Source organism: Panthera uncia, chromosome A2 (assembly GCF_023721935.1).
Source record: "Panthera uncia isolate 11264 chromosome A2, Puncia_PCG_1.0, whole genome shotgun sequence".
NCBI classification, from domain to species: Eukaryota; Metazoa; Chordata; class Mammalia; order Carnivora; family Felidae; genus Panthera; species Panthera uncia.
Window position 1 is genome coordinate 12,889,585 of NC_064816.1, and position 24,337 is coordinate 12,913,921.

Here is a 24,337-nt window from a genome sequence, read left to right on the forward strand (position 1 = left end):
TGGTTGGCAGTCTCAGGCCGGGGCAGGGGATGAATTCCCACGTTTGAGGGAGGTCTTGGGGAGTGAGTGACCCTGGAAAGGGAGGGGAAGTTCTCGGAGCTCTTGGACCAGTTTCCCCATGCTCCTCCCCATCTCGGCCCCGCCCCTCCCCCTTTTTGGAACAGACCCCGCCCCAGACCAGCCGAACTTCACCTTCGGGCCAGCATCTACTCTCCGAGCCCCCTCCCGGGTCCCACCCACCCCTCACTCTTCGCCTTTGTCCCGCCCCTTCCCAGCCTAGGCCCCGCCACCTAGACCACGCCCCACCCCTTCTCACAGACTCCGCCCCCACCCAGGCCCCGCCCCTCTACCCTGTGTTGAATTGGCCTATGCCTTCACCGCCCCAGCCCTTCCGCAGACCCCACCTCTCTCCGCCCAAGACCCACCCCCTCATTAGACTGGGCCCCACCCCTCGCCCAGGGCCGGGCTCCTTGCAGAGCAGGCCCGGTGCCGCCCGCCCCCGTCCCCCCACCCCCGCGTTTCTGTCTCCCGGGCCGGCGCGCGCGGCTCCCGTCACTTGAACGCGCGGCGGCGGCGGCGGGAAGATGGCGGAGTCCGGTGGCGGTGGTGGCGCTGGTGGCGGCGGCTTCGGAGCGGGCCCGGGCCCCGAGCGCCCCAGCAGGTGAGACCCGCCCGCAAGGTGGGCCGGTACCTGCCCCGGGGCCAGGGTAACGTGTGGGGAGCCCGGGGAATCCTGAGGGGCTGAGGAGCCTCCTGGGCTGGTTCGAGGGTCTTTGCGGGGGACTACGGGCTTCAGGGGGTCATGGAGTACTGAGAGGGACCGAGGGCTGCTGAGGGGCAGGTGAGGGCAGGCTGGGGGCCGCAGGACCTCGATGCATCTGCATGTGGCCCTAGGGATCTCCGGGGGCATTGAGGGGCATGGGAGTCTGAAGGAAAATTCATGGACTCCAGGCTGTGATGGGGTCATGGGGGAACTGGGCATGCCAAGGGCTCTGGCAGGCAGAGAGGGCCTCAGCAGAGGACCATGGGCAGTCTTGAGCTTGTTGAGGCAGTCTTGGGGACCCTAAGCAGTGGACTGAGGGGAGCTTGAGGGACTGAGGTCCAAGGCTTACTGGAGGGTGTTGTAGGACCCTGAGGTGTCTAAATGTGGTCTTGGGGGCATACTGTGGGGTCCTGGCAGGGATGAGGACTGTGGAAGGCTGGAGGTGGTGGCTCAAATGAACCTGAGGGCCTGAAAGAGGCCTAAAGGGCTTGGAACCTGAGAGGGGAGGCTGAGGTTGCCTCCCCAGGTCTCAGTGAGTTCTGATGGGCAAGGAGGGGTCTGGAGTTCCCCGGGGTCCTAAGGGCCTGGGGTGCGTCTTGGGGAGCTTTTGGTCTAAAGAAAACACAAGGAGCATCCATCTTGGGTGCTGGTTCCTCCCATCCCTGTGGGGTTCAAATCCTCCCGCAGGCGAAAGGACTTGAAGCAAGGTCTTCCCCACAGACCAAGGGGGCAGAATTCACCCTCTTTGGTCAGAGGGAGGCCTCCCCTTTCCTTTGGCCAAGTCCTGAGACTGGTTGCTTGAATCCCAGAACTGGTGTAAAAATGGAAGGTGTTTGTATGCATTGTTTTGGATTCTCAGAGGGGGAAAACACGTGCTTTAAGTAGCACAACCTCCCTCTTCCCATTGCACAAGGGCAGTGTGGCCCGGATCCTCCCATCCTGGCCCCCTAGGAAACCCTACCAGCCTTGGCTGGCCGAGGAGGAAATCTGGGCTCTTCTTGATGGTGAGCTTATGGAAGCGAATAATTTCAGTGTGATAAGTGCTGAAGTTGTTCACTACTTGTGAGCTGTGGAAGCCATCCTCATTGGGGAGACTTGGGCTGGTGCTAACCTGAAAGACTTGATGGGTCGGCACATGAATTGGGCTTTAGAGGCCTGCAGTGGGGAGCGAGGAGAGCTCAGAAGATTTGTAAGACACTCAGGGGGTAGAGTTGGCAGGGCTTGTTGACCAGGCATGAGGCGACATGTAAGAAACACATAAAAAGGGGCAGCTAATTCTGGGCCCCTGCCTTGGGCCCAGGGAGGGGATAACCTGGGGGCAAGAGCAACGTATAACCAATTGCATACCACATAATTCACTCCTTTTAGCTGAGCAGTTGATTGAGTTTTAATAAGTTCACAGAGTTGTGCATGCTTTAATACAATCCGGTTTTTATTTTTATTTTTATTTATTTATTTTTTTAATTTTTTGATGTTTATTTTTGAGAGAGAGGGAGAGAGAGAGAGAGAGAGCGGGGGAGGGGCCGAGAGAAGGGAGACAGAATCCGAAGCAGGCTCCAGGCTCTGAGCTGTCTGCACAGAGCCCGACGTGGGGCTCGAACCCATGAATTGTGCGATCATGACCTGAGCCGAAGTCGGACGCTTAACCGACTGAGCCACCCAGGCGCCCCAATACAATCCGGTTTTTAGAAGGCCTCCATCACCCCCAAGAATTCCCTCAAGCTTGTTGCGGTCAACCAAACTGCCAACCCCCTGCCCCAAACACACCCTGATTTGCCTTTGCTCTCTGGTTTTGCCTTTTTAGAAATTTTCTATGAATGGAATTCTACAATATGTGGCTTCTTACGTCTGGCTTCTTTTCCTTAACTGAATGTTTTTGGAAGTTCATCTGTGTTGTCACAGGTATCAGCAGGTTGTTCTTTTTCATTGCTGCAGAGTATTCCATTATATGGATGTATTTTTAAGAGAGAGTGTGCATGCTCGTGAGCGGGGGAGGGGCAGAGACAGAGGGAGACAGAATCCCAAGCAGGCTCTGTGCTGACAGCGGAGAGCCTGATGTGGGTCTCAGACTCACACACTGTGGGATCATGACCTGAGTCGGAGTCAGATGCTTAGCCAACTGAGCCACCCAGGGACCCCCTGATTTTGGTTTTAATTTACATCTCCTTAATAAATAATCATGTTGGACACTTCTTCATGGTATCATTGGCTATTCATATCTTTGGTAAGGTGTCTTTTCAGATTTTTTGCCCGTTTTCTATTTGGGTTGTCTTCTTATTGTTGATTTTTAAGAATTCTTTATGTATTCTGGATACAAGTCCTTTATTAGATATATGATTTGCAAACATTTTCTCCCTCTCTGTGATTCATCCTATCCTTTCCTTTCCTTTCCTTTCCTTTCCTTTCCTTTCCTTTCCTTTCCTTCCTCTCTCTCTTTTTTAAAGTTTTTATCTATTGATTTTGAGAGAGAGAATGTGTATGCATGCACAAGTAGGGGAAGGGCAGAGAGAATGAGAGAGAATCCCAAGCAGGCTCCATGCTGTCAGTGCAGGGCCCAATTTGGGGCTCGATCCCATGAACTGTGAGATCATGACCTGAGCTGAAACCAAGAGTTGGACACGTAGCTGACTGAGCCGCCCAGGAGCCCCGCTTTCTTTCTTTTTCTTAATGATATCTTTCACGGGGCAAAATTTTGTCATTTAAAGAAAACGTTTATTTTTTGAGAGAGAGAGAGAGAGAGTGTGTGTATGTGCGCATGCCCGTGTGAGCATGGGAGGGGCAGAGAGAGAGGGAGACAGAGAATCCCAAACAGGCTCTGTCTCACGAACTGTGAAATCATGACCTGAGCTGAAGTCAAGAGTTGGATGCTTAACCGACTGAGTCACCCAAGCACCCTGGAAATTTTGCCATTTTGATGAAGTCTGGTTTATCAGTTTTCTTCTCTTATAGATCACACTTTTAGTGTTGTATCTAAGAAATCTTAAAAAAAATTTTTTTTAACGTTTATTCATTTTTGAGAGACAGAGACAGAGCATGAGTGGGGAAGGGGCAGAGAGAGAGGGAGACACAGAATCTGAAGCAGGCTCCAGGCTCTGAGCCGTCAGCACAGAGCCCGACGCGGGGCTCGAACCCATGAACTGCAAGATCGTGATCTGAGCCGAAGTCGGACGCTCAACCGACTGAGCCACCCAGGTGCCCCAGAAATCTTTTTTTTTTTAAGTTTATTTATTTATTTTGAGAGAGAGAGAGAGAGAGAGGGAGAGAGAGCAAGCAGGAGAGGGGCAGAGAGAGAGAGAGAGAGAGAGAGACAGAGAGAGAGAATCCCAAACAGACTTTGCACTGTCAGTGCAGAACCTGATGTGGGGCTGAAACCCACAAACGGTGAGATCATGACCTGAGTCCAAGTCGAACGCTTAACCTACTGAGCCACACAGGCGCCCCTAAGAAATCTTTTCTAAATGGAGGCACTTTTTAAAAAGACATCCCCCCCACCTCTGAGATGCCCATTTGCCCCCTTCCATCCATCCTTGTGAAAAATTACCTTTGTCTAGAGTAACTGAAAGGGAAGGTGCTCTTATCCCTGTGGTGTTGGTATGGGGAGAAGGGGCCAGAATCCCTAATATGGTGAGATGGAACGTATAGAAAGAGGATCAGGTTTTGAGGGAGATTGTGGCACACAGTGTTTTGCCAAGGCTCCCTTGAGGTTAGAGGCCTTTGTAGCATTGTTCATTTATTCATTCCTTCATTTATTCCAAATGGACCAGTGAGGACCAGTGTATGACATGCCCATGCCTCATCTCCTCCATACTTCCACACTCCAAGGTCATGGCCTCTCAGGGCCATCTGCCTGACCACCTGAGCTCAGTTAGCCCCAAGAACACTTTTTCTGGCCACTTTGTATTACGTGGTAAAGTTTAAATAGCATAAAGCTCACTCCCTTAAAGCGAACAATTCAATGGCACTTAGTACCTTCGCGATGTTGAGGAACTATCACATCCGCCTAGTTCCAGAACATTTCCATCACTTCAAAAGAAAATTCTGTACCTATTGACAGTCACCCCCTGTTTCCCCCACCCCAGCCCCCCACAACTATGCATCCAATTTCTGTCTCTATAAATTTCCCTGTTTTGTAAACGGAGTCCTACAACATGCGACCTTTTGTGTCTAGCTTCTTTCACTTTGCACGTTTTCCAGGCTCATCTACATTGGAGTGTGTATGAGTATTCCATTCCTTTTTATGACTTTTATTTTCACCATGTGGAAATAGCACATTTTGTTTATCCATTCATCAATGGATAGACATCTAGGTTGGTTCCACCTTTTGGCTACTTTGGATACTGCCGCTGTGGACATGCACGTTCAGGTTTTGGTCGGAACACTTGTGTTCAGTTCTTTGGGGCATATACCAGGAGTGAAGTCGCTGGGTCTCATGGCTGTGGTGTGTCCTCGATCACGCTGTCACCACCTGCCGCTACTTGGTATGTTTGTTAGTGGGCACGCCTTGAGGCTGGAGAGCATGTCTGCCTCATGCTGTCTTGTATGCCTGGAGCAAGGCTGCAACAGAGGAAGTAAATGTTCGAGAAATATGGCCGGGAGCGGGGAGGGAGAGAGGAAGGGATGGATTTGAAAGGGGTGTGGCAAAGCTCTCTAGAGCTTGCAGTCTGGCGGGAAGGAAGTCCCCTCTGCGGGATTGGGTCAGTCCTTCGCCTTTTCAGGGAGACTCGCGGGGTTGCTGAGGCTGGGGGAGGCTGGCCTTGTCGGTGAGGTGGTTTTCCAGTCTGCCAGGAGGCGCCTGCATCTGCCTTTTTGTCCCATGAAGGGTTTTGTCATTTGGCCAGGGGTGGGGGTGGTTCCTGTCTTCCCCTTGGCCTTTCCAACGGTCCCACAACTCAAGAAACTGTCCTCAGGAGGGACTAAGCTCCCCCACCCCCCACCGCCCCCAGCATTATATAACTTGTTTGTTCCAACTTCACTTTTCTGCAACCAAGGGGGAAAAAAAGAAAGAGAAAAGCTTATTCTCCTTCCTTCCCATCTCGAGGGATCAACAAAAAACTCGTTGCCTAGTAGAGATGGTCGTTAATAACCAAGCTGAACCTCCGGGATGGATGGAGCGTGGCTGTCTCAGCCGAGGGCTTGCAGACGGGAGGTGGGGTCCTAGCTGCAGACTCACTCGCACAAAAGACACTTGTTCTCTAGTGGGCCCCCTCCCAGCTCCACCTCAGGCCTTCCACGAAGGTCTGGGTTTTGGGAGGGAGAGGAGGTTTGTGGCCACTCGGGGTGTTGTGAGGGGGTGGAGGAATTCTCCTGGGAGCTGCACTTCCCCGGCTAAAATTCCATGACTGTGAGGTACCGGGCCGGTTGACTTCTGGAGGGACCTTCTTGCTACGGAGGCTCTTCAGATGTTGGGTCACTGGCATCCTCGGTCCTCGGCCCATCTTCCCTAACAGCGTCTGGATGGGGCCCCGTCTCGCTGACTCACGCTGCTCCCGGGGGCTGAGTCGAGGGTATCCGGTAAGGGACGTGCCGGCCGCAGGTGTTTTCATGGGAAGTTATGGCCCAGACACAGCGTGAGCGGGTTTGGCAGTTCAGCGAGGCATCTGCTTCTGGCTTGGTGACCTTTGCTTGTTTAAACTTTCTTAACAAGCCCTGTCTGCCTGTGCCCTAGATTGTCACCACTCAGCCCCGAGGCCCTAGAAGAGTCCAGCCCCCCAACCGTTGTGTGAAAGACTGGGGGACCTTTTGGCCTTTTGAGAAGGTTCTTGTTCCTTTGGCTTTGTCCTCTTTTCAGCCAGGAGGGAGAGAGGGAGTGTTGACTCTTCAGAGATGGGGCCTCAGCTCCTCCCCTTGAGAATTCTGGGAGATCTGGTGGTATCGGGGGCCTCATCAGAGCCCCCTGTGTCTGTGGTCCCTCCTTCTGGCAAGCAGGGCGGCCCCAGGTACTCACCGTGCACCTCGGGCATGTCTGCAACCCTTCGTGCCTTAAATTGCTCATCTGGGAAGGCCGACTGGGAAGGGTATCTGGGACGAAGTGACCTATGTGAGGGTGCACCTGGATGTGGCGTGTGCGTCGAAATGTTAATGTAGAGATGGCGACGTCACCCTGCAGTCCTGATGCCGCCGACATTCTGGCCGCTGCAGCCGCAGGGGGCACGAGGGGATTGTGGGGTTTGGGCAAGTCTTGCCTACGAGTCAGTGTGGCAGGGGGGAAAAGAGAAAGCTGGTGTGTTAGTCCATTCTGGTTGCTGAATGTCATAGACTGGGTGGCTTACAAATAATGCACACATTTCTGAAAGTTCTGGAGGCTAGGAATTCCTCGATCAAGGCACCAGCAGGTTTGGTGTCTGCTGAAACCGCTTCCTGGCTCACAGATGGCTGTTTTCTTCCTGTGTCCTCTCGTGATGGAAGAAGCAAGGGGGCTCTTTGGGACCGCTTTTTCTTTTTCTTAAGATTTTTATTATTTTTAAGTAATCTCTACACCCGACGTGGGGCTCGAACTTACAACCCCGAGATCAAGAGTCGCATGCTCTACCGACGGAGCCATCCAGGCACCCTTGGGTTCCCTTTTATAAGGGCACTGATCCCATTCGTGGCCCCACCCTCATGACCCAATCACCTCCCAAAGCACCCCCCGCGGCCATCTGAATACCATCACGTCACGGGTTAGACTTTAACGTGTGCACTTTAGGGGGACACAAACATGCAGTTGTCCTGAGCAGTGGGGAGGATGGTGGCACTCTGACTTGGTGGCCGTGAGAGGGTCAGTGGCAGGGGCAGTAGGAGAATGGAACACATCAAGTCCAAGCTGCTTCTGCAACATGGAGAGGGCAGGCGCTTCTAGGCGAGCCTCGCACCCCCGGCAACAGAGGGCAGAGCACAGCTCTGTGGGTTGCTACAGAGTATTGGGGTGGGGGCAGTGGAGTCTGAGGCAGGCTGGAGGGAGCGCTGGGCCGGAGGTGCTAGAGGGCCGGGGCTCGAGAAGCTCAGCTCCTCCTCAGGCAGTGAGGTGCCCCCTTCCTCACCGCCCCCTTCCTCACCGCCTCGCCAGCAGGGTCCTGCAAGCTCACGATGTGAAATTGCTCTGAAAACCACTCACTTCACCCCGAATTGTGGAGCATTTGTCTCACAGCTGGACGGCTTCCACCTGGTAGCTGCGACCCCCCTGGGGGACGGCCTTCTTGTCGTCGGCCATAGGGGTAGAAAGGTTTTATTAGCCTCTGCTATCACAGTGCCATCTCCAGGGAGCCCATGCGGTGTGTCATCCCACTTTTCTCAAGGCCGATTATTTTTTATTGCCGATCCACACGGGAGAGCTTAGCGAGACCAGGTCGGAGGTTTGCGCGCGTATCGCCCACCCCAGACACTTTAAAAGCGGGGCTTTCTCTGCATTGCTACCCTTTGGTCTTAGGGTGTGTTACAGACTTGGGGTTGAAGGCCCTGGAGAAGGGGAGGGGAGGAAGGCCCAGATAGAAACAATTCCTCCACATAGGCGGCTTCTGGCATCCCTGGCTCTGGCTCCTTTCTCTTGCGGACGGGACTCCTTTGACGCCTTTCTCTTCCTCTGGTGATTGTCCTATGGTTCCTGTGTGCCTGCTGCTGTGCCTGACGCTAGCCCTGGGCCCCCAGGACAGACAGGCTTTACCCGCGTGGGACATGCCAGCGGGGTTAGCAGGACAGTTGTGTAGTCATTTCTTTTTAAAAAAAAAAAAATTTTTTTTTAACATTTATTTTTTTTTGAGACAGACAGAGACAGAGCATGAACAGGGGAGGGTCAGAGAGAGAGGGAGACACAGAATCTGAAACAGGCTCCAGGCTCTGAGCTGTCAGCACAGAGCCCGACGCGGGGCTGGAACTCACGGACCGCGAGATCATGACCTGAGCCGAAGTCGGCCGCTTAACCGACTGAGCCACCCAGGCGCCCCTGTAGTCATTTCTTTACACTTGCCATAAATGATCCTGAGGCCAAGTTGGACGTTCCTGCCTTTTCTGGAAGGTTCTGAGAGCCTCATGGATGTGGCTTAGCTGAGTCTGACGGTTAGTGTCATCAGCTCAGAGGAAGGGGGTCGTGGGAGGTAGACTATTTTCTGGGTATGGGCAAGTGGCATGTGAAGGTTCTGAAGGAGGAGCAGCCTGGCTTTTCAGGAGTCATGAGGGCAGAGAGGAGCTGGAGAGGGTGGGAAGGAGGAGGCCAGGAGACTCAGGGGGTGCAAAATTTGAGTCAGGGGAGCCTGGGTCAGATTTATGTTTTAGAAGGACCCCTCTTTCGAGAGACGAGGGGGCCTGGACCTAGCTAGGAGCCGTAGAGATGGTGAGGTGGGCATGAGTTTGGGGAAGATTCGAGATTGAACTTGTGCCATGTGCTGATGGACAGTGGAGGCCAGGCACGGAGTCACTGGCTCTCAGGTTCCCTCCAGAGACCGGGGAGTGAGTACTGGTTATCGACAGGTGGGCAGGTGAGCTGGCAGGAGGTAGGATGAGGCCCCACTTGCCTGAGGATGTGCTGCCTGTGAGCATCCAGTGGAGATGGGGGGCAGAGGTGGACAGCAGCCCGGAGGGCTTGAGGGCTTGTCTCTGTTCTGGAAAGCCCTTGTGCCCTTGTGCCTCTCCTTGCCCAAGGGCCCCAGGTCTTCCAGCGAGCAGTTGCTGGTCCCAGGAATGTCCCTTCTCCTGAGAAGAGGCTTTGGCCTAGTCTTAGCCACCCAGGGAGGTCTCTCCAGTTTGGATTCCGCACCTCTGCTGGAAGCTTCGCTTTGAGAGCACTCCCCACACTCACGTTTATTTGCTGTCTCCTCCCCTCATCTCTTGGCCCACCATGTTGGTTCCACCTTTGAGCCACATCCCTGTCTGGCCCCTTCTTCCATCTCTTCCTCATCCCTGCTCTGAGCCACCATCGTGGGCTCTTGCCCTCCCAGCGGCTGCTGCCCTGCCCTCCAGGGGGTCCTTCCCAAGACAGGCATCAGACCACGTGGCTCTGCCTGCCTCCTTCCTGAGGGCTTCCTCACTTTCAGAACAACCTTTACTTCTCCATGGGACCCCCACCCCCACCCCCACCCTACGGTGAGGCCCTGCCCACCCGCTTTGTCCTTGTGCTTCTGCAGCCCTGCTGGTTTCCAACAGCACTCTGCTGCCACCCCTCCTGGGCCTTCCACCTGGCTCTTCTTGGCTGGAGTGTCCCGTCCCTGTGCTTTGCACAGCCCCCGGGTGGCCTTCTTGGGGCCTGGTGGCTCTGTCCACTTGCCTTTCTGCACCCTCTGCCCTGTGATCACAGTACATTCTGTGTGCTTAAAGACCCGTGTCCCCTAGAATGTATGCTTCCTAAGGGCAGAGCCTCCCTGTGGTGGCTCCGATTTGCTCCAGCAAATAGCCCACACATAGCCTGGGATAGGTTTTCGAGGGGACCTGGCCTGACCTAGAGGCTTCTGGAACAGCCTTCCGCACTCCGCTGGGTGAGGATCCTCCGTTCCCTCGCTTTATTTCACGGCACGGTCTGGGTAGGGAACCAGGAGCGGGCATGTTGGTCAGTGAACCAGCCCGTTAGAGAGAAGCCAGTGAGCGGTCCCCTTCTGCGGGTGCTTGACTTAGTTAACGAACAGGATCTCAGCGCTGTGTGCAGAGGACGGGAAACGGCCGGCCGCTCTCCCTGTCCAGCTGCCTGCAGTGGGAAGTGGGGGCCCGGGCCGCAGGGTCCCCACTGCCGGCAGCCCCGCCCTCCTCCTGTGGTAGCCGCTCCGCAGCTGTGCAGACGAGCTCTTAACACTTGTTAACCCCGAGTCTCCAGTCTCTTCCTCCTCCCCCGCCCCTTTCCCATTTCTCTCCAGAGAGGACCGCGCAGGATTCACAGAACTCATCCCCCACGGCTACGAGAGCGCTTCCCTAGCATTCCTCCTCGGCGGAGCGGGTTTTGGGGCACAGCCAGCGTGGTTTCAGACCCCGAGCAGCCGAGGGGCCGACTGCTTCGCGCACACCGCCTCACCGCACACTGAAAATATTGTGATTCGGGAGGAAGTAACCGGCACCTTTGGGGAATCGCAGACCTTTCCTGTGAGGGAAGCAGCTTCCGGAATTGAACAGCTCAGCCTGGAGGAAATCTTGAGGGGTGGACCTTTGGGCTTTTAAAGGCCTCGAGGGGGGTCACCCGAGTTGAGGCCGAAGATGTTTTCTAACGCCACAACTGCAGAATTCCACAGGGGTCAAAGACGGATCGGCCGGGAGCGGGAGCGGGCTGGGCTGCATATCCGGAGAGCTCTCCTCTCAACGGGATGTTAGAATTTGAAGCAGCCTGCCGAAGGAAGCAGAGCAGAGAGTCGTGATCACCAGAATCTTCCGAGACCGGAGCCCAGAGTAGGGCACTCTCCCAAGGCGGGGTTTAGGGGGTGGCAGGTACGGGAGCCCCACTGAGGATCCCCGAGGCAGCCTCCACGTGGACAACTCACAGGACTGTGTTTAAAAGTGGTAACCACGTGCTTGCCTTGGTGAAGTCTGGGGGGTCCCTGGAGGGCATCTCCCGCTCTCTTTTCTCCCCTTCTCTGTCCTGCACGGGGGTGAGGCAGGGCAGTTGGGAGCACACAAATGTTTATGCTGCACGTGAGTCACTTGCAGCAGCAATGGGTGGTGTTTTTCTTGCCGAGGCTGATGGCATCGCATCGCCCTGCAGCTCCAGCCTTAGGCTTGCCGCCAGCATTTTAGCATTTAGAGTTGCCGAACTTTCGCAGTGGGGGCCACGGGTGGCTTGCTGACCTTTCATGGGGAGCCAGCTGTCTTGTCACAGGCAGACAGGACTCAGGCTGAGTATGGCCACTACCCACTTGCTGCCAATTGCCCAGGTTGGACTTCCTCAACGCCCCCGGCTCCTCCCATCCCCCCCCCCCCCCCGGGGTGGGAAGATTAAATGCAGGGTAGGGAGAGGCAGCAGCTGGAGAAGTGTTCATTCCATGGTGGTTTTCTTAGAGGCTCATCTGCAGTGTGGTGGACAGGAGCCCTGGATCAGAGATTTCTGACGTCGAAAGCCCCCTTTGGTTATGAAGTCTAGAAACTCAACTCTCTGCCTTCAATTAGAAAATGAAAGTTCAGGGGCGCCTGGGTGGCTCAGCCAGTTGAGCGTCTAACCCTTGATTTAGGCTCAGGTCATGATCCTGGGGTTGTGGGAGCGTGTGCTGCATCGGGCTCCGTGCCGAGCATGGGGCCTGCTTAGGATTCTCTGTCTCTCTCTGTTTCTCTCTCTCCTCCCTTCCCCTCTGCCCCTCTCCCCTGCTTGCATGTGCTCTCTCTCTTTCTCTAAAAGAAAACAAAAAATTAAATAGATAATAAAGCGTTCCGTTAAAAAAAAGAAAAGTTCATTGTTCACATAAAAAAACCGTTCAGGGAGAGTTCTAGTTTTAGGTACACTGAGATTCAGGGCTCAGATGATTCCCTTGGAATCTGTGACTCCTTTCTCTCAGCCCTCTTGCTCCCCATCATCCTAGCAATCACAGGGGAAAGGCAAATCTCCACTTTCGTAGCTCCAGCAAAAGTCCCAGGGAGGATTCTGATTGGATCACATGGGTCACACCCCCATCCTGGGACCAATCAGTGTAGGCAGGGATCTGGGAGGCTCTAATTGGTCACCAGTCTCCCTTTTCAGCCCAGGGATAGGGTCTCCTGATTCCTACCACGGGGGAATAGGAGGCTCCCTGAGGAAAACAGGAAACCCTTATCTGAAGAGGGGAGGGATGTTGGCACCCCCTAAAATGGAGGTATTCATGACAGGCTCCTTCTGATGCCTGGATTTGTGCTGCTGTTGGAAGGCCTGGGCTGAGCCATCTCCATGTCTGCATCTGCCTGTGTCTGGCCTAGCACCACTGGTCATGAGCATGTGCCATTTGGCAGAACTGTCCCTTTTAGGGCCTTAACACCTGCCCTGCCAGGGGAGGTGGCCGGGCTGGCGCCGAGATGCTGGAGTTTGGCAGTGCTAGAATCTCACTGGGCTTTTGAGTGGTGCTTTGGGGCCATGTAGCCATGGGCCTACTTGCCTGACCTGCAGAGGTTTTGCTTATTTAAGTGGCTCCATCGTCAAGCCCAGTGTGGTGGGGGTAATATGCGGGGGGATGGGCTCTGACTGGGATCAGCCTTGTGTCAGTGGGTGGGAACGAAATAGGCATAGCCTCAACCTGAGACTTGTCCACGAGTCTGCCCCTGCTGCCCCTCACCTGGAGGCCCTGGCTGGGCTTTGAGGCGAAAGGGAGGCTGTGGAGAACCCTGGCCGGGGCGCGAGGGCAAACATGGCCATGGGGAGACCCTTCTGCTTTCAGAAGGCGGGAGGGTAATGTGCCAGAGTGCATGGAAGGGTTGGTGGACTTGGAAGTGTGGCATAAGGAGGAGGGTTGGGGGGGAGGCAGGAGGAGTCAGCCCTTCAACATGGTGAACAGCATGAGCGAAGTGTGGAGGCCAGACATTCCAGAAAACATCCTGGTGAGGGCTTCCTGATTGAGCCCAATCAAAGGATAACATACTCAGTCCCAGAACTAGGCGCAGGAGGTTGAATGAATGGGACGAAGAGGGCAGACATATGCGGTAGCTATCTGCAGCAAGCAAAGATATGAGTCGGGCTCCAGCCAATGCTGCCCCCTGGTAGCCATCCACCTGCCACCTCACCAGTTCATCGACCTACCTGTCCACCCACTTATCCGTCCATCCGTCCGTCCGTCCATCCACTCATCCACCCACTCAGCCATCCAGCCACCTAACCAATGAGCATGACTGAGCTCTGAGCACGTGCTGGGCACGGTGCCAGGTACTGGAACACAGCAGGAGACAGAACCCATCCTGCCCTGCCCTGGTGAGGTTCCTGTTTCGGCCTCAGGGAGATAGGCTGGGAACAGATGGGTGGTGTGCCCGATGGAGCAATAGTCGGGGGGCGGATAGAGCTGGGTTGGGGGTCAGAGAAGCCTCGGGGCCTGGATGGGGCTCTCCCACTCTCCCAGTGACCTGGCAGGATGGGATTACATCCCTTGTAGTGGCTGGAGGATTAGTGGGATAGTCTCCACCCTGGCCCTGGCCAACACTGAGGAGCCACATCTGGATCTTCCCTCTATCCAGCTCTGCGTTCACTCATGGTGCAGTGTCCTTAAGGAGTGGTTTCAGCTCTCCCAGCCTTGGTCTCCCCATCTGTGTCATGGAGCTGATATGGGGCTACTCACCTGGGGCTATGGAGCGGCTGACACCAGGCCTCTTGTGTGCTCTGTGGCCTCGGTCGGGTGCCTGAACCTCTCTGTGCTTCGGTGTCCCCATCTGTAAGATAATAGTGGTGTCCTCCTTTCCAAACTGCCTACCGAGAGGTGAGCTGGGAGCCAGGTTTGCACCTACTCCAGCCCAGTATGGAGTGGGTGCTCACTCGCCAGGACAGGGAGGGGCGGAGGTACTGCGAAGGCAGAGAGCTTGCTGCTGGTGAGGGAAGTAGGGTCTGGGTGTCCCCTTTTCTTTGTTCCAGGCTTGAGAAGGGCCAGAATTGGGCAGGTATGGGATCAGAGGGGTGCTGCCCACAGGGTCCTCTGGCCGATCGGCAGTGGCCAGGTCCCCATGTGTTCTGGGCTCACTCAGAGATTGGGATATGGCCCAGGGTCCAGGCAGGAGGTCACCGCCCAGCTTGAGGGGCACTGGGCTGACAGCGGCCCATGAAGAATGAGGCTGTGGAGGGCCATGGGGGGCTTAGGCAGGAGAAAGATGGGGTTTGATGTTGTTGCCTTACCCCGGTGGGAGGGTGGGCAGTGTCTGCAGAGTTCTCATCAAGGACCCAGTAAATATTTGGGGAGGCGGGGGTTCATGTGGTTTGTCCCTGTCGTAGAAGGGCAGGATGGCCAAGCTGTCAGGGCCCGCCTTGAGTAGAACCGGCACTTGAGCGTGGCCACCCCATGCCAGGCTCCGTGCACTTGGAATCGTGGGGGGCTTCCATGTGGGCTTGCTGGGCTCTGATTGGCAGGCTTGTGCTGTGTGGGGGCAGAACCTAGCCTCTACGCCAAGTCCTGAGGAGTTTACTTCTCTCCCCATGCCGGGCCCTTGGGAGGTTCAGGATGGTTCTTTCAAGGTGGATGTGGGAACCTCTGCCCGCTTGCCTCGATGACCTCTTCCCCACCTCAGCCTCCCTGGCTGTCACGTGGGGGCTCTCAGGAGTTGCCAGCCCCAGGGGCCTGCAGGCTGCATGGTCACTTCCTGCTGGGAGCTCCCTGACAGCCCCTCTGTTCTGTCACCCTGTTACTGCCTGACGAACCCTGACGGACGGGAGGTGAGGATACACACATAGGGAGATGGCTGTGATGGTGATGCCATGAAGAAGGTGAAGTAGGCTGGCGTGGCCTCCTCTGCAGGGCTCAGGGAGGGCATCTCTACAGGCAACATGCTTCCAGGATGGGCTCACAGTGGGCCTTCGTCATGCCCACGCCTCTGGTTCTTGGAGGCAGGTTGGGTAGGGGGCAGTGGGTGAGACCCCATTGGCCCGGTGCACCTGCCCTCCCGGGATACACAGATTTACTCACAGGGTGCACAGATAGTAGGCCTTGGCTCTGGGCATCGTGTTTTAAATAATTGAAGCAGACATGGGAGAAAAACCAGCATGATGACTAGGAGTGAGAAATAAACAACCATTGGTAGCATGGAGAGGGCCCAGGCTTGGTGGGGGAACGTGGGGCCCGGGGGCCCTGGCTGGATTTCTTCTCTGCCTCTCTAGGTCTCTGTCTCCTTCCCTGGCTGGCTGTCCTCCTCTGTCTGGGTCTCTGTTCCCTCTCCCTCTGAGTCTTTGTCCCTTCTGGGTCTCTGTTAGTGGTTTGGTGACCGGGCCTGCTGGGACGCTGCAGCGAAGGACCTGCATCTGCCCCTGGGCTCCACGCTTGTCCACCCAGAAGCTCTGGTCTTTTGTCTGCCCCCCTGGGAGGCCAGGGGTCAAGCCTCATGAGACAATTGCAGGCAGCTCCTTTGGAGCTTATCAGGAAGGGTAGCCCCAGGAATGGGCCTGTTGCCGCCTGAGGGGTGAGGAGGGCGGGCTGGCCTCTGGCGAGCAGTCCCAGGAGAAAGCTCACTGACGTGAGCATGGAGGCTGCTGGCCAGCCTCAGCATTTGAGGGCCCGTGCAAGGTGCCAAAACATGGTGACTCTATCCTTTGGGCTGGGAGCACAGTACCCGGAGCTGTGAAATATTGTGGGAACCATGGCAACAGTAGCTGGGGGCGTCTGCCTTTGTGGGGCATGTGGGACTCTGGCTTAGATGCACTTTTTACCCACGGAGCTGCATGTCCAGGAGCCAGTGCTGCGGCCTTGGCAGTCAGCAGGCTGCGGTATAGCAAGAAGCTGGAGTCGCCTGTGACTACATTTGCGCACAGGGCTGCGCTGGGCCTCAGTTTCCCTGTCTTGAAGGGAGATTCATGAGGTTGCATGTGAAGAACCCGGCCCGGCATGTGCTCAGTCAGTGGGCCTGCCTTGTAAAGAGTCAGAGGTGGACGGGAGAGAGAAGGCAGAGAAGTTTCCGGTATGGCTGGAGGACAGGGGGTAGGGGAGGGTGTTGTGTGAAATAGGGCAGAGAGGTGGACCAGCTGGCCGCCAGAGCTTCTCCAACACTACCCCCCGCCCCCCGCCCCGCCCTGGGTTCTGTCTCCCTCTCTGGGTCTCTCTTCCACCCCACCCCCCACAAGTCTCCTTCTCCCCTTCATTCTGGGTCTCTGTCCCCCTCTCTGAGTCTCTGTCCCCCTCTCTCCTGTGAAATGCAGCATCTTCCCTGCTGACGCACCCGGGACCCTCGGGCGGAGTGGCCTGCAGCTCCCTGGTACGTCGTCGGCCGGGGTGTGAGCCAACCAGCTGTGCTGTGCTGCTGCGCTCTATCGAGCCACATGGACAATAAAACCGAAATTGGCTTTGAAAGTGGAAGTGCTCTCCGTTTTGAGGGGAAGTGAGGGAATTTGCATGTCAGAACAGTATGTTAAAGGGGCAATACCGTCAGACTCTGTTCTGGCCCGAGCTTTGGGCTCCATGTGGGGGTGGGAAAGGATTTTACAAAACCCCAAAGAAATGTTTCCATGAAATTCTTTCTTGTTCTTGCCTTTCCTTTCCTTTTTTTTTTTTTTTTTTTTTTTGACATTCCAATGAAAAGAACTGTTCCGGGGCTTCAGATCTCTCCTGTAGGGTCGGGAAACCAACTATGGGGACCAGGGCCAGCAGCCAGATGAGGGCAGGAGTCGGGGAGCACCCACCCCACCAGGTGTCACTTCCAGGGCAGCCCCCGCGTCCACTGTGGGGCCCTGTCAGTGGGGCGTGGGGACGGCAGTTGGTGTGGTCCTGCACCTCTTGTGGCCTTCCCCACTTGGCCATCTTGTCTTGGGTTGGGTCCCCCTAAAACAGACTCTCAAACAAGGATTCCAGCCCGTGGTGTATTCTGGGGGTGACCCCACGAAGGACTGCTCTGTGTGGGGAAGGAGACCACAGGGGGGGGTGTCAGCAAGGAGCTGGAGACGAGGTGGGCAAAGGGCTTGGCTGGCCGTGGACCCCCAGGGGATTGTGGAGATCTCGCCACAGATAGTCCCCCTGGGGTCTTCACCCTGCCCGGTCCCACTTTACATTAGCCCCGGTGTAGGGGAGACTCCAAGGGAGGCAGTGGCTGTGTCCCCATGTCCGGTAGAGGCCTAGGCCTGGCCAGAGGTGCCCAATGACAGTGCTGGGGGATGCAGTGTGGGAGTGTGGGGTCAGGACAGCCCTGAGCTCAGGCCAGGCCCGAGGGGGGCATGTGTAGCCCCTCAGAGGCCAGATCCAGGCCAAGGGTGCAGCTGGGGCGGCAGTAAGCGGCCTCCAGAGACATCCTGACCCGGCTGCTGACGCATTGGCTCCGATGACTCAGTGCGGGTGACCGTGGCTCGGGTGGCCGTCTGGAGACTCGGACAGGCTCAGGGCCGCCGCCGCCGCCTTCCTGGGGGCCCGTGGCCCCGCCGCGCCGGCCGCCCCCTGTCTGGGCTGGCCTGAGTAATGGGTCCTACCCTTAGTCATCGGTCCCAGGCCTCAGCCCTCCCTCCTCCTCCTGCCCACCTCCGCCCAGCCGAGCCTGTCTGTCCTGGGGACTCCAGCTGGCTTTCTCCCTCCTTCCCCGAACTCCCCAGAGGCTCTGAGGTGTGTGTGGTGGGTGCTGATGGGGGCTTCAGGGACAGCTGTGCCATCTATGAGATGAGAGGGGGAAAACAGCCTTGGAGGGTACAGTGAGCCTTGCCAGGGGCATGGGGAGAAGGGCCTGGAGGAGGACGAGGCGTGTGCAGAAAGGGGCCGTTTCCCCCCCATTCAGCACAGCTCAGGTCTCATACCCTGTCAGCAGCTGTGCGGTGGGCTTGGTCGGGGGCTCTGGGCTAGCTCCTGTGTAGGAGCATTTTAATGCTTGAGGTGCACGCGGACCCTGTGCTCAGCTGAGGGCAGCCCTTGGTCAGAAGGTCCAATAATTCTTCATACCCCTTTGGAAGGGGTTTAGCTGGTTTCTCATCTTTGGCCCCCAGAGACGGTATTTGGTGAATATCCTCCTGCGTCCCTCATCTTGCACACGTAAGTATATCTCAGATAAATCCCAGAAGTAGAGTTGCTGGGCCAAGGACGTGAGCCTTTAGAATTTCGCTAGGTCTGTTGAACTGGCTTCCTGGGTGTTGTTTCACTTCACATTCCCACTGGGAACTGATGTGAGTCTTGGCTACCAGCCACAATGCTTCTGCTCACATGAAGGGTGAAGCCGGTCCCTTGCTGTGTGCACGTATTTTATCGTGAGCCCTTCTGACTCTTAGGTCTCTCCAGCCAGCTGTGCTTCCTTTCCTATGAACCATCCTTTGTGCACCTTTCTGTGAGGTTGCTGACTTTGTATTGATTTTTTGGTGCTCTTTTTATATGAAGAACCATGGTAGATATGTACGGCCAGGAACCGACCAGTTCCAGGATGAAGTTGCCCCTGGTGTGAAATCTTTCTTCTGCTGGAAGCATGCATTGGCACGACGGTTCTTAGGGCTTAGAGGAAGCACACAAAGTCCTTTTGCCCTACCGCACAATCTCCCAGCAACTTCTAAGAAAAAAAATGAAGCGTAACGGCAAAGGCTGGGGTAGGGGCACACATGTACAAAGTCTGTGAGGCAAGGTGTCCACAGAGTGGCACTGCCATCCCCGGGGCTGCCCCTAGCTGCTGAGTGTGAGTCTGTGTCTTGACATAGTCCCTGTTCACACGCGTGGTGGGGTTGGAGACGCGCCTCTTCTCCACTCCCTGGCCCTGGGAGGGAGGCTCTGAGGGGTCACACCAGCTATCCCTGACCCCTGGGCCACTCTGCTCCACAGAGAGGTAGAGTGCTTGGCCCCAGGCCAGAGGGCCCTGTGGTGTGGGGAAAGGCGGTTCCCTGTGCTGTCTGGGCCCCAGGGGCCCCAGGGGCCCCAGGGAGAGGGTTGGCTTCTCAGGACAGGCCTTTTGTGGAAGCTGGGACTTTGGGGCCAATCCCAGGATGCGGCCAAGCCCTCTGCTCCAAGGGAGAGGCTGGGTGTCACTGTCTTAACTGTGGGTGTGGTGGGGCTAGGGGCACCCTATCCTCTGCACATCTCTGCTGCGGGCTCCTGTCCCCTCCCCAGCTGTGAGGTACTCAGAGCTGCAGTGCGAAGCTGATTCTGGACAGTTCGACCACTTTGGGTCTCCATTCCCCAGACTGTGCACCCAGTGAGGGCAAGCCCTCTCCATCTTGTTCATTCTGTATGGTCCCTGCCACCAGAAAGGGACAAGGGGCTGACAGGCCAGTGAGGTGAGAGGAGGGTCAGGGGAAGGGTGCACGGATCTGAGCACCTCAAGGGTCCTTAGAGGCTCATGCGGCATGTGGCCTTGGAGGATGTCAGTGAGAAGGCACAGTGAGACCCCATCGGGCAGCCCTGGCCAGAGGATGGCCACGCTTTGAAGCCGGTGGATCTGTGAGCCAGTGACATTCTCTTTGTGATCCTCAGAACTTGGGGCCACTGTGGGGTCTCGGGAAACTGGAAGAACAGAGACTTGAAGTCCCAGCGGCGGCCTGGTCAGGCATGACGGGCTAGATGTAGCAATGTGGGAGGGGCACAGGGCATGTGACACGGGCATCCCTTCTACCTGGCAGAGAGAGGTGGCCAGACCAAGCTAGAGACTTGGGGTCTTTCTGGGCCCCTTTCCTTCCCTCCCTCTGTGGCCTTCAGCGGGGCTGCGTGTCAAACCTCGCAGGCAAACCCAGGGTCTGGCCACGGGCACCACCGGCATCCCAGCATTACCAGCCCAGGTGACCATGGTGCTGGGTTCTGAAACATGCGTTCCCTCCTCCCGGGATGGGAAAGCCTTCTGCCAAGTGCAGACCATGTCCCCCAGACATGTCCTGTATCCCCCTCCACTTCCCCATGTCCTCCCTGCCGTGTCCCATGTCCCCTATGCTGTGTCTTATGTCCCTTTCTCCCACACACCGGGTCCCAAAGGTCTGAGGCCTATTGCCAGCACCCCAGGGCCCTGCAACCCCTTGGTTGGTTTGCCTCCCTTTCCTGAGGCTCTCTTGGAAGGGCCACTGAGGCTGGTAGCCTGTGCCAGGGCAGAGGCCTCCAGTTGGCAGCAGTTGCATTGATTGAGTGCTGACGGTATGCCCCGTGCTGGGCATCTGCTCTTTTATCCGTGGTGTTGTTTGGGGAGCTGCTGGACAGTGGGGGCTGAGGAGCCTTCTTTCTCCTGCTTTCTTGGAAAGACCAGTGCCCACATTCCTGGCCCTCATTTGTGGGCAGGCGTTAGTCCCAGGAATGGGAAAGCAAGTTCCAGAGAGCTGGGGGCCTTGGGGAGAGAGCAGAATACTTGGCCTTGCCTTGGGGTGGGTGGGGTGAAGCATGGGTTGGGAGAGTCCTGGCGGGGGTTCTTGACCCTACAGGGGCCTGACCCTAGAGGTGATGGCATTATTCCCTCCTGTTAACGTTTGGGAGGTGAAATGATGTAGTAGGGCCGCCTAAACCATTCATTCTTTAAGGCATTCAACAAGTTTTCTAAGATGAGACGGCAGAGGGGACAGTGATGCTGGAAGGGAGGGGATGTGGGGGTGAATGAAGCAATGATCCTCGTATACGGTGGGGGTGCTGGTGGTTACGGCAGGGTTTATGCAGGACCTGAGAAGGCCCGCATGTCCTTTTGTTTATTTTTATTTATTTATTTAAATTTTATGAGAAATTCACATAACCTAAAATCTGCCATTTTAATTTTTTTTTTTTTTAAATTATCTTGGGGGCAGGGAGGGGGAGGGAGAGGCAGAGAGAGAGGGAGACAGAGAATCCCAAGCAGTCTCTACAATGTCAGTGCAGAGCCCAGTGCAGGGCTTGAACCCATGAACCATGAGATCATGACCCAAGCCGAAACCAAGAGTCGGATGCTTGACAGACTGAGCCACCCAGGTGCCCCAAATCCACCATTTTATTTTTATTTATTAAAAAAATGTTTTTTTTTTTAAATTTTTTTTTCAACGTTTTTTATTTATTTTTGGGACAGAGAGAGACAGAGCATGAACGGGGGAGGGGCAGAGAGAGAGGGAGACACAGAATCGGAAGCAGGCTCCAGGCTCCGAGCCATCAGCCCAGAGCCCGACGCGGGGCTCGAACTCACGGGCCGTGAGATCGTGACCTGGCTGAAGTCGGACGCTTAACCGACTGCGCCACCCAGGCGCCCCTAAAAAAAATGTTTTTAACCATTTATTTATTTTTGAGAGAGAGAGAGAGAGAGACAGAGAAAGAGCACAAGCAGGGGAGGGGCAGAGAGAGAAGGAGACACAGAATCCGAAGCAGGCTCCAGGCTCCAGGCTCCGAGCTGTCAGTACAGAGCCTGACATGGGACTCGAACCCACAAACTGCGAGATCATGACCTGAGCCGAAGTCGGACCACCCAGTCGGACCAACCAACTGACCCAGTCGGACCAACCAACTGACCACCCAGGCGCCCCCCAAATCCACCATTTTAAAATGCACAATTCAGTGGCATTTAGTGCATTCACAGTGTTGTGCAAACATCACCTCTAACTTGTTCCAGAACAATTCCATCACCTCAAAATGAGACCTGTGCCTATCAGCAGTCATCCCCCATACGCCTGACGCCCAGCCCCTGGCAACAACTAATCTGCTTTCTGTGTCTGTGGATTTGCTTGTTCTGGACTTTTTATACAAAAGGAACCATACAATTTATGACTTTGTGTGACTGGCTTCTTTCACTCAGTGTCCTGTTTTTGAGGTTCTTCCACGTTGTAGCGTGATTCAGCTGCATTCCTTTTTGTGACTGAGTAATATTCCATTGTGTGGATGGCCACATTTTGTTTCTCCATTTGCCCTTTGGTGGACCTTTGGGTTGTTTCCACCTCTTTCTTTTTTAAAGCTTTATTGTTTGTTCTAAGATGACCTTTGCCTCCTGAGTCCTTATTTTGAGGTGCAGGAGCCTCTGTTTCACTTGTCCCCATCCCCCCATCGAACCGCCCCCACAGGTAAACCCATGCTTGTAGGGCAGATATTCTCGGTTTTGTGACTTACCCACAATTTGCTGTGCCCCTCCACCTCCCCTGCTTCATTGACCCTGACAGACAGGGAGATCCCACCTACTCTGTCATGTCCTGGGCCTGGGCTCAAATCTTGATGTGTTGTCTTACAGCTCTGGGACTATGGACAAGCCACTCATTGTGTCCCTGTCCCTGGAAAGTAGGACCAACGGGCCTTTCGCCTAGACTGGGCAGTCACCATAGCCTAGAAGCAAATTCTTCAGAAAATGACTTTGTGGTCATGTGGTTGCCCTCCCCTGGGGTGCTGGGCACAAGGAGCTCACTGGGCAGGTGTCAGACTAGCTGGGCCTCCAAGAAGGTTGGCCTTTCCTGGCCTGTGACACCCCAACCCTGGGGACCGGAGCTGCCCTGGAAGCTGTCAGTCATAGAGCTCCTCCTCCATGCCTCCATGCTGGGGCCCTGTGCCGGCACCCTGCAGGGGAGAGAAGAGAGGTTTGCCCTCGGTGGGGGGGAGGGCAGCTTGCTAGGGTATGGGGGACAGTGCTGTGACATGAAGAGTCCTGCACTGCAGAACACGCACTCAGGAGACACATTGAGAATGAAAAATAATGAAATAAAGTTTAAGAGGAGGGGTGGAAGGAACTCAGATGTCCACAGATGGGTGAAGGGATCAAGAAATTGCGGTCTATGGGGCGCCTGGGTGGCGCAGTCGGTTGGGCGTCCGACTTCAGCCAGGTCACGATCTCGCAGTCTGTGAGTTCGAGCCCCGCGTCAGGCTCTGGGCTGATGGCTCAGAGCCTGGAGCCTGTTTCCGATTCTGTGTCTCCCTCTCTCTCTGCCCCTCCCCCGTTCATGCTCTGTCTCTCTCTGTCCCAAAAATAAATAAATTAAAAAAAAAAAAAAAAAAAAAAGAAATTGCGGTCTGGCCACACGATAGAATATTACTCAGCCATGAAAAGGAGCAAAGCATCGATTCACGCTACGACGTGGATGACCCTCGAAAACATGCTGAGTGAAGGAAGCCAGACACAAAAGAGCACACGGTATATGATTCCATTTACATGAAGTGTCCAGCGGGGCCACATCCAGAGGCAGAAAGCAGATTGGCCGTTGCCAGGGGCTGGGGGAGGGGGAGGGGGAGGGGGGGAGGGGGAGTGACTGCTGATGGGGACGGGGTCTCATTTTGGGGGATGAAAATGTTCGGTGACGGTAGTAAATGTCAGTGAATTGTTCACTTTGAAATGGTGCATTTTATGCTATGTGAATCTTATCTCAATGAAAAAACAAAAGGGACATCGGAGCCTCCTCAGTTCGAGCAGAAACCCTGCCCCTTTCACAGGTGGCAAACGGAGGCTGGAGAAGCGGTGTCCTTTGCCAAGGCCAGTTGGTGGCCAGGTGGCAGATGCGGCCGGGACCCAGGTTTTGTTTCTGCCTCTCCAGGGCTGGTCCTGGCGAGTTGGCGCCTCAGGCATCTTTAGAGCCCAGGCGAGCCAGCCCAGTGTCCCCGGGCAGAGATCAGACAGACCTGTGGCCGCTGAGCTGAGCCCCCACCTCTGCTCTCCTGCAGCATGGCTGACAAAAATGGAGCTCTCAAGTGCACCTTCTCGGCGCCCGGCCATAGCACCAGCCTGCTGCAGGGCCTCGCTGCCCTCCGTGCCCAGGGCCAGCTCCTGGACGTCGTGCTCACTATCAACAGAGAGACCTTCCACGCGCACAAGGTGGTCCTGGCCGCCTGCAGCGACTACTTCAGGTGAGCCCAGGTCTCGGGGGACAGGCTGGAGAGCGCCCACCCTACTGAGAGGGAGTGTGATCTCAGTGCCAGCCAGCCAGCACGTCGCTGAGGGAAAATGGCCGGCGTTGGCCACGCATTCGGTAAACCTGTAGCTTTGTTTGGGTTTGTAACTTTCTCAAACTTTTGGGGGCCATGGTGCAGGCAAGCAGAACAGGCCTGGGGGATGGAGGTGGCCCGTGGGCACTGGATTAACCGTTTCTGCCCTGGGGGAGCGGCAGGGCTTGGCCAAGTTTTCACTCTGTCTGTGTTTGACACTGGCGTGTCCCAGGCACTATGCTTGCCCTTGGCGTTCCAGCAGGGA

At 55.8% G+C, this 24,337-nt stretch overlaps 1 protein-coding gene across 3 annotated transcripts; it reads left to right on the forward strand.

The window, feature by feature from the left end:
* Positions 1-537: 537 nt before the first annotated feature.
* LOC125929261 (kelch-like protein 26) lies at positions 538-24,082 on the forward strand. Of its 3 annotated transcripts, none has more exons than XM_049640284.1 (2): positions 538-661; positions 23,812-24,082. In XM_049640284.1, exons 1-2 carry the CDS (start codon positions 585-587, stop codon positions 23,996-23,998), a joined length of 264 nt encoding a protein of 87 aa, XP_049496241.1. In that variant the 5' UTR covers positions 538-584; the 3' UTR covers positions 23,999-24,082. The 3 variants fall into 3 exon arrangements, 2 of the variants coding, with proteins under 2 accessions (XP_049496241.1, XP_049496240.1); XM_049640283.1 differs by lacking the exon at positions 23,812-24,082 and adding an exon at positions 10,579-12,332; XR_007459832.1 differs by lacking the exon at positions 23,812-24,082 and adding an exon at positions 16,491-16,770 and having other exon boundaries at positions 586-661.
* Positions 24,083-24,337: the final 255 nt, after the last annotated feature.

Bases quoted from the DNA above. Each gene is read 5' to 3' on its own strand.
- LOC125929261 (XM_049640283.1), top strand. From the start codon at position 585: ATGGCGGAGTCCGGTGGCGGTGGTGGCGCTGGTGGCGGCGGCTTCGGA. The intron at 662-10,578 runs GTGAGACCCGCC...ATTTCTCTCCAG, and splicing joins GGCCCCGAGCGCCCCAGCAG to AGAGGACCGCGCAGGATTCA.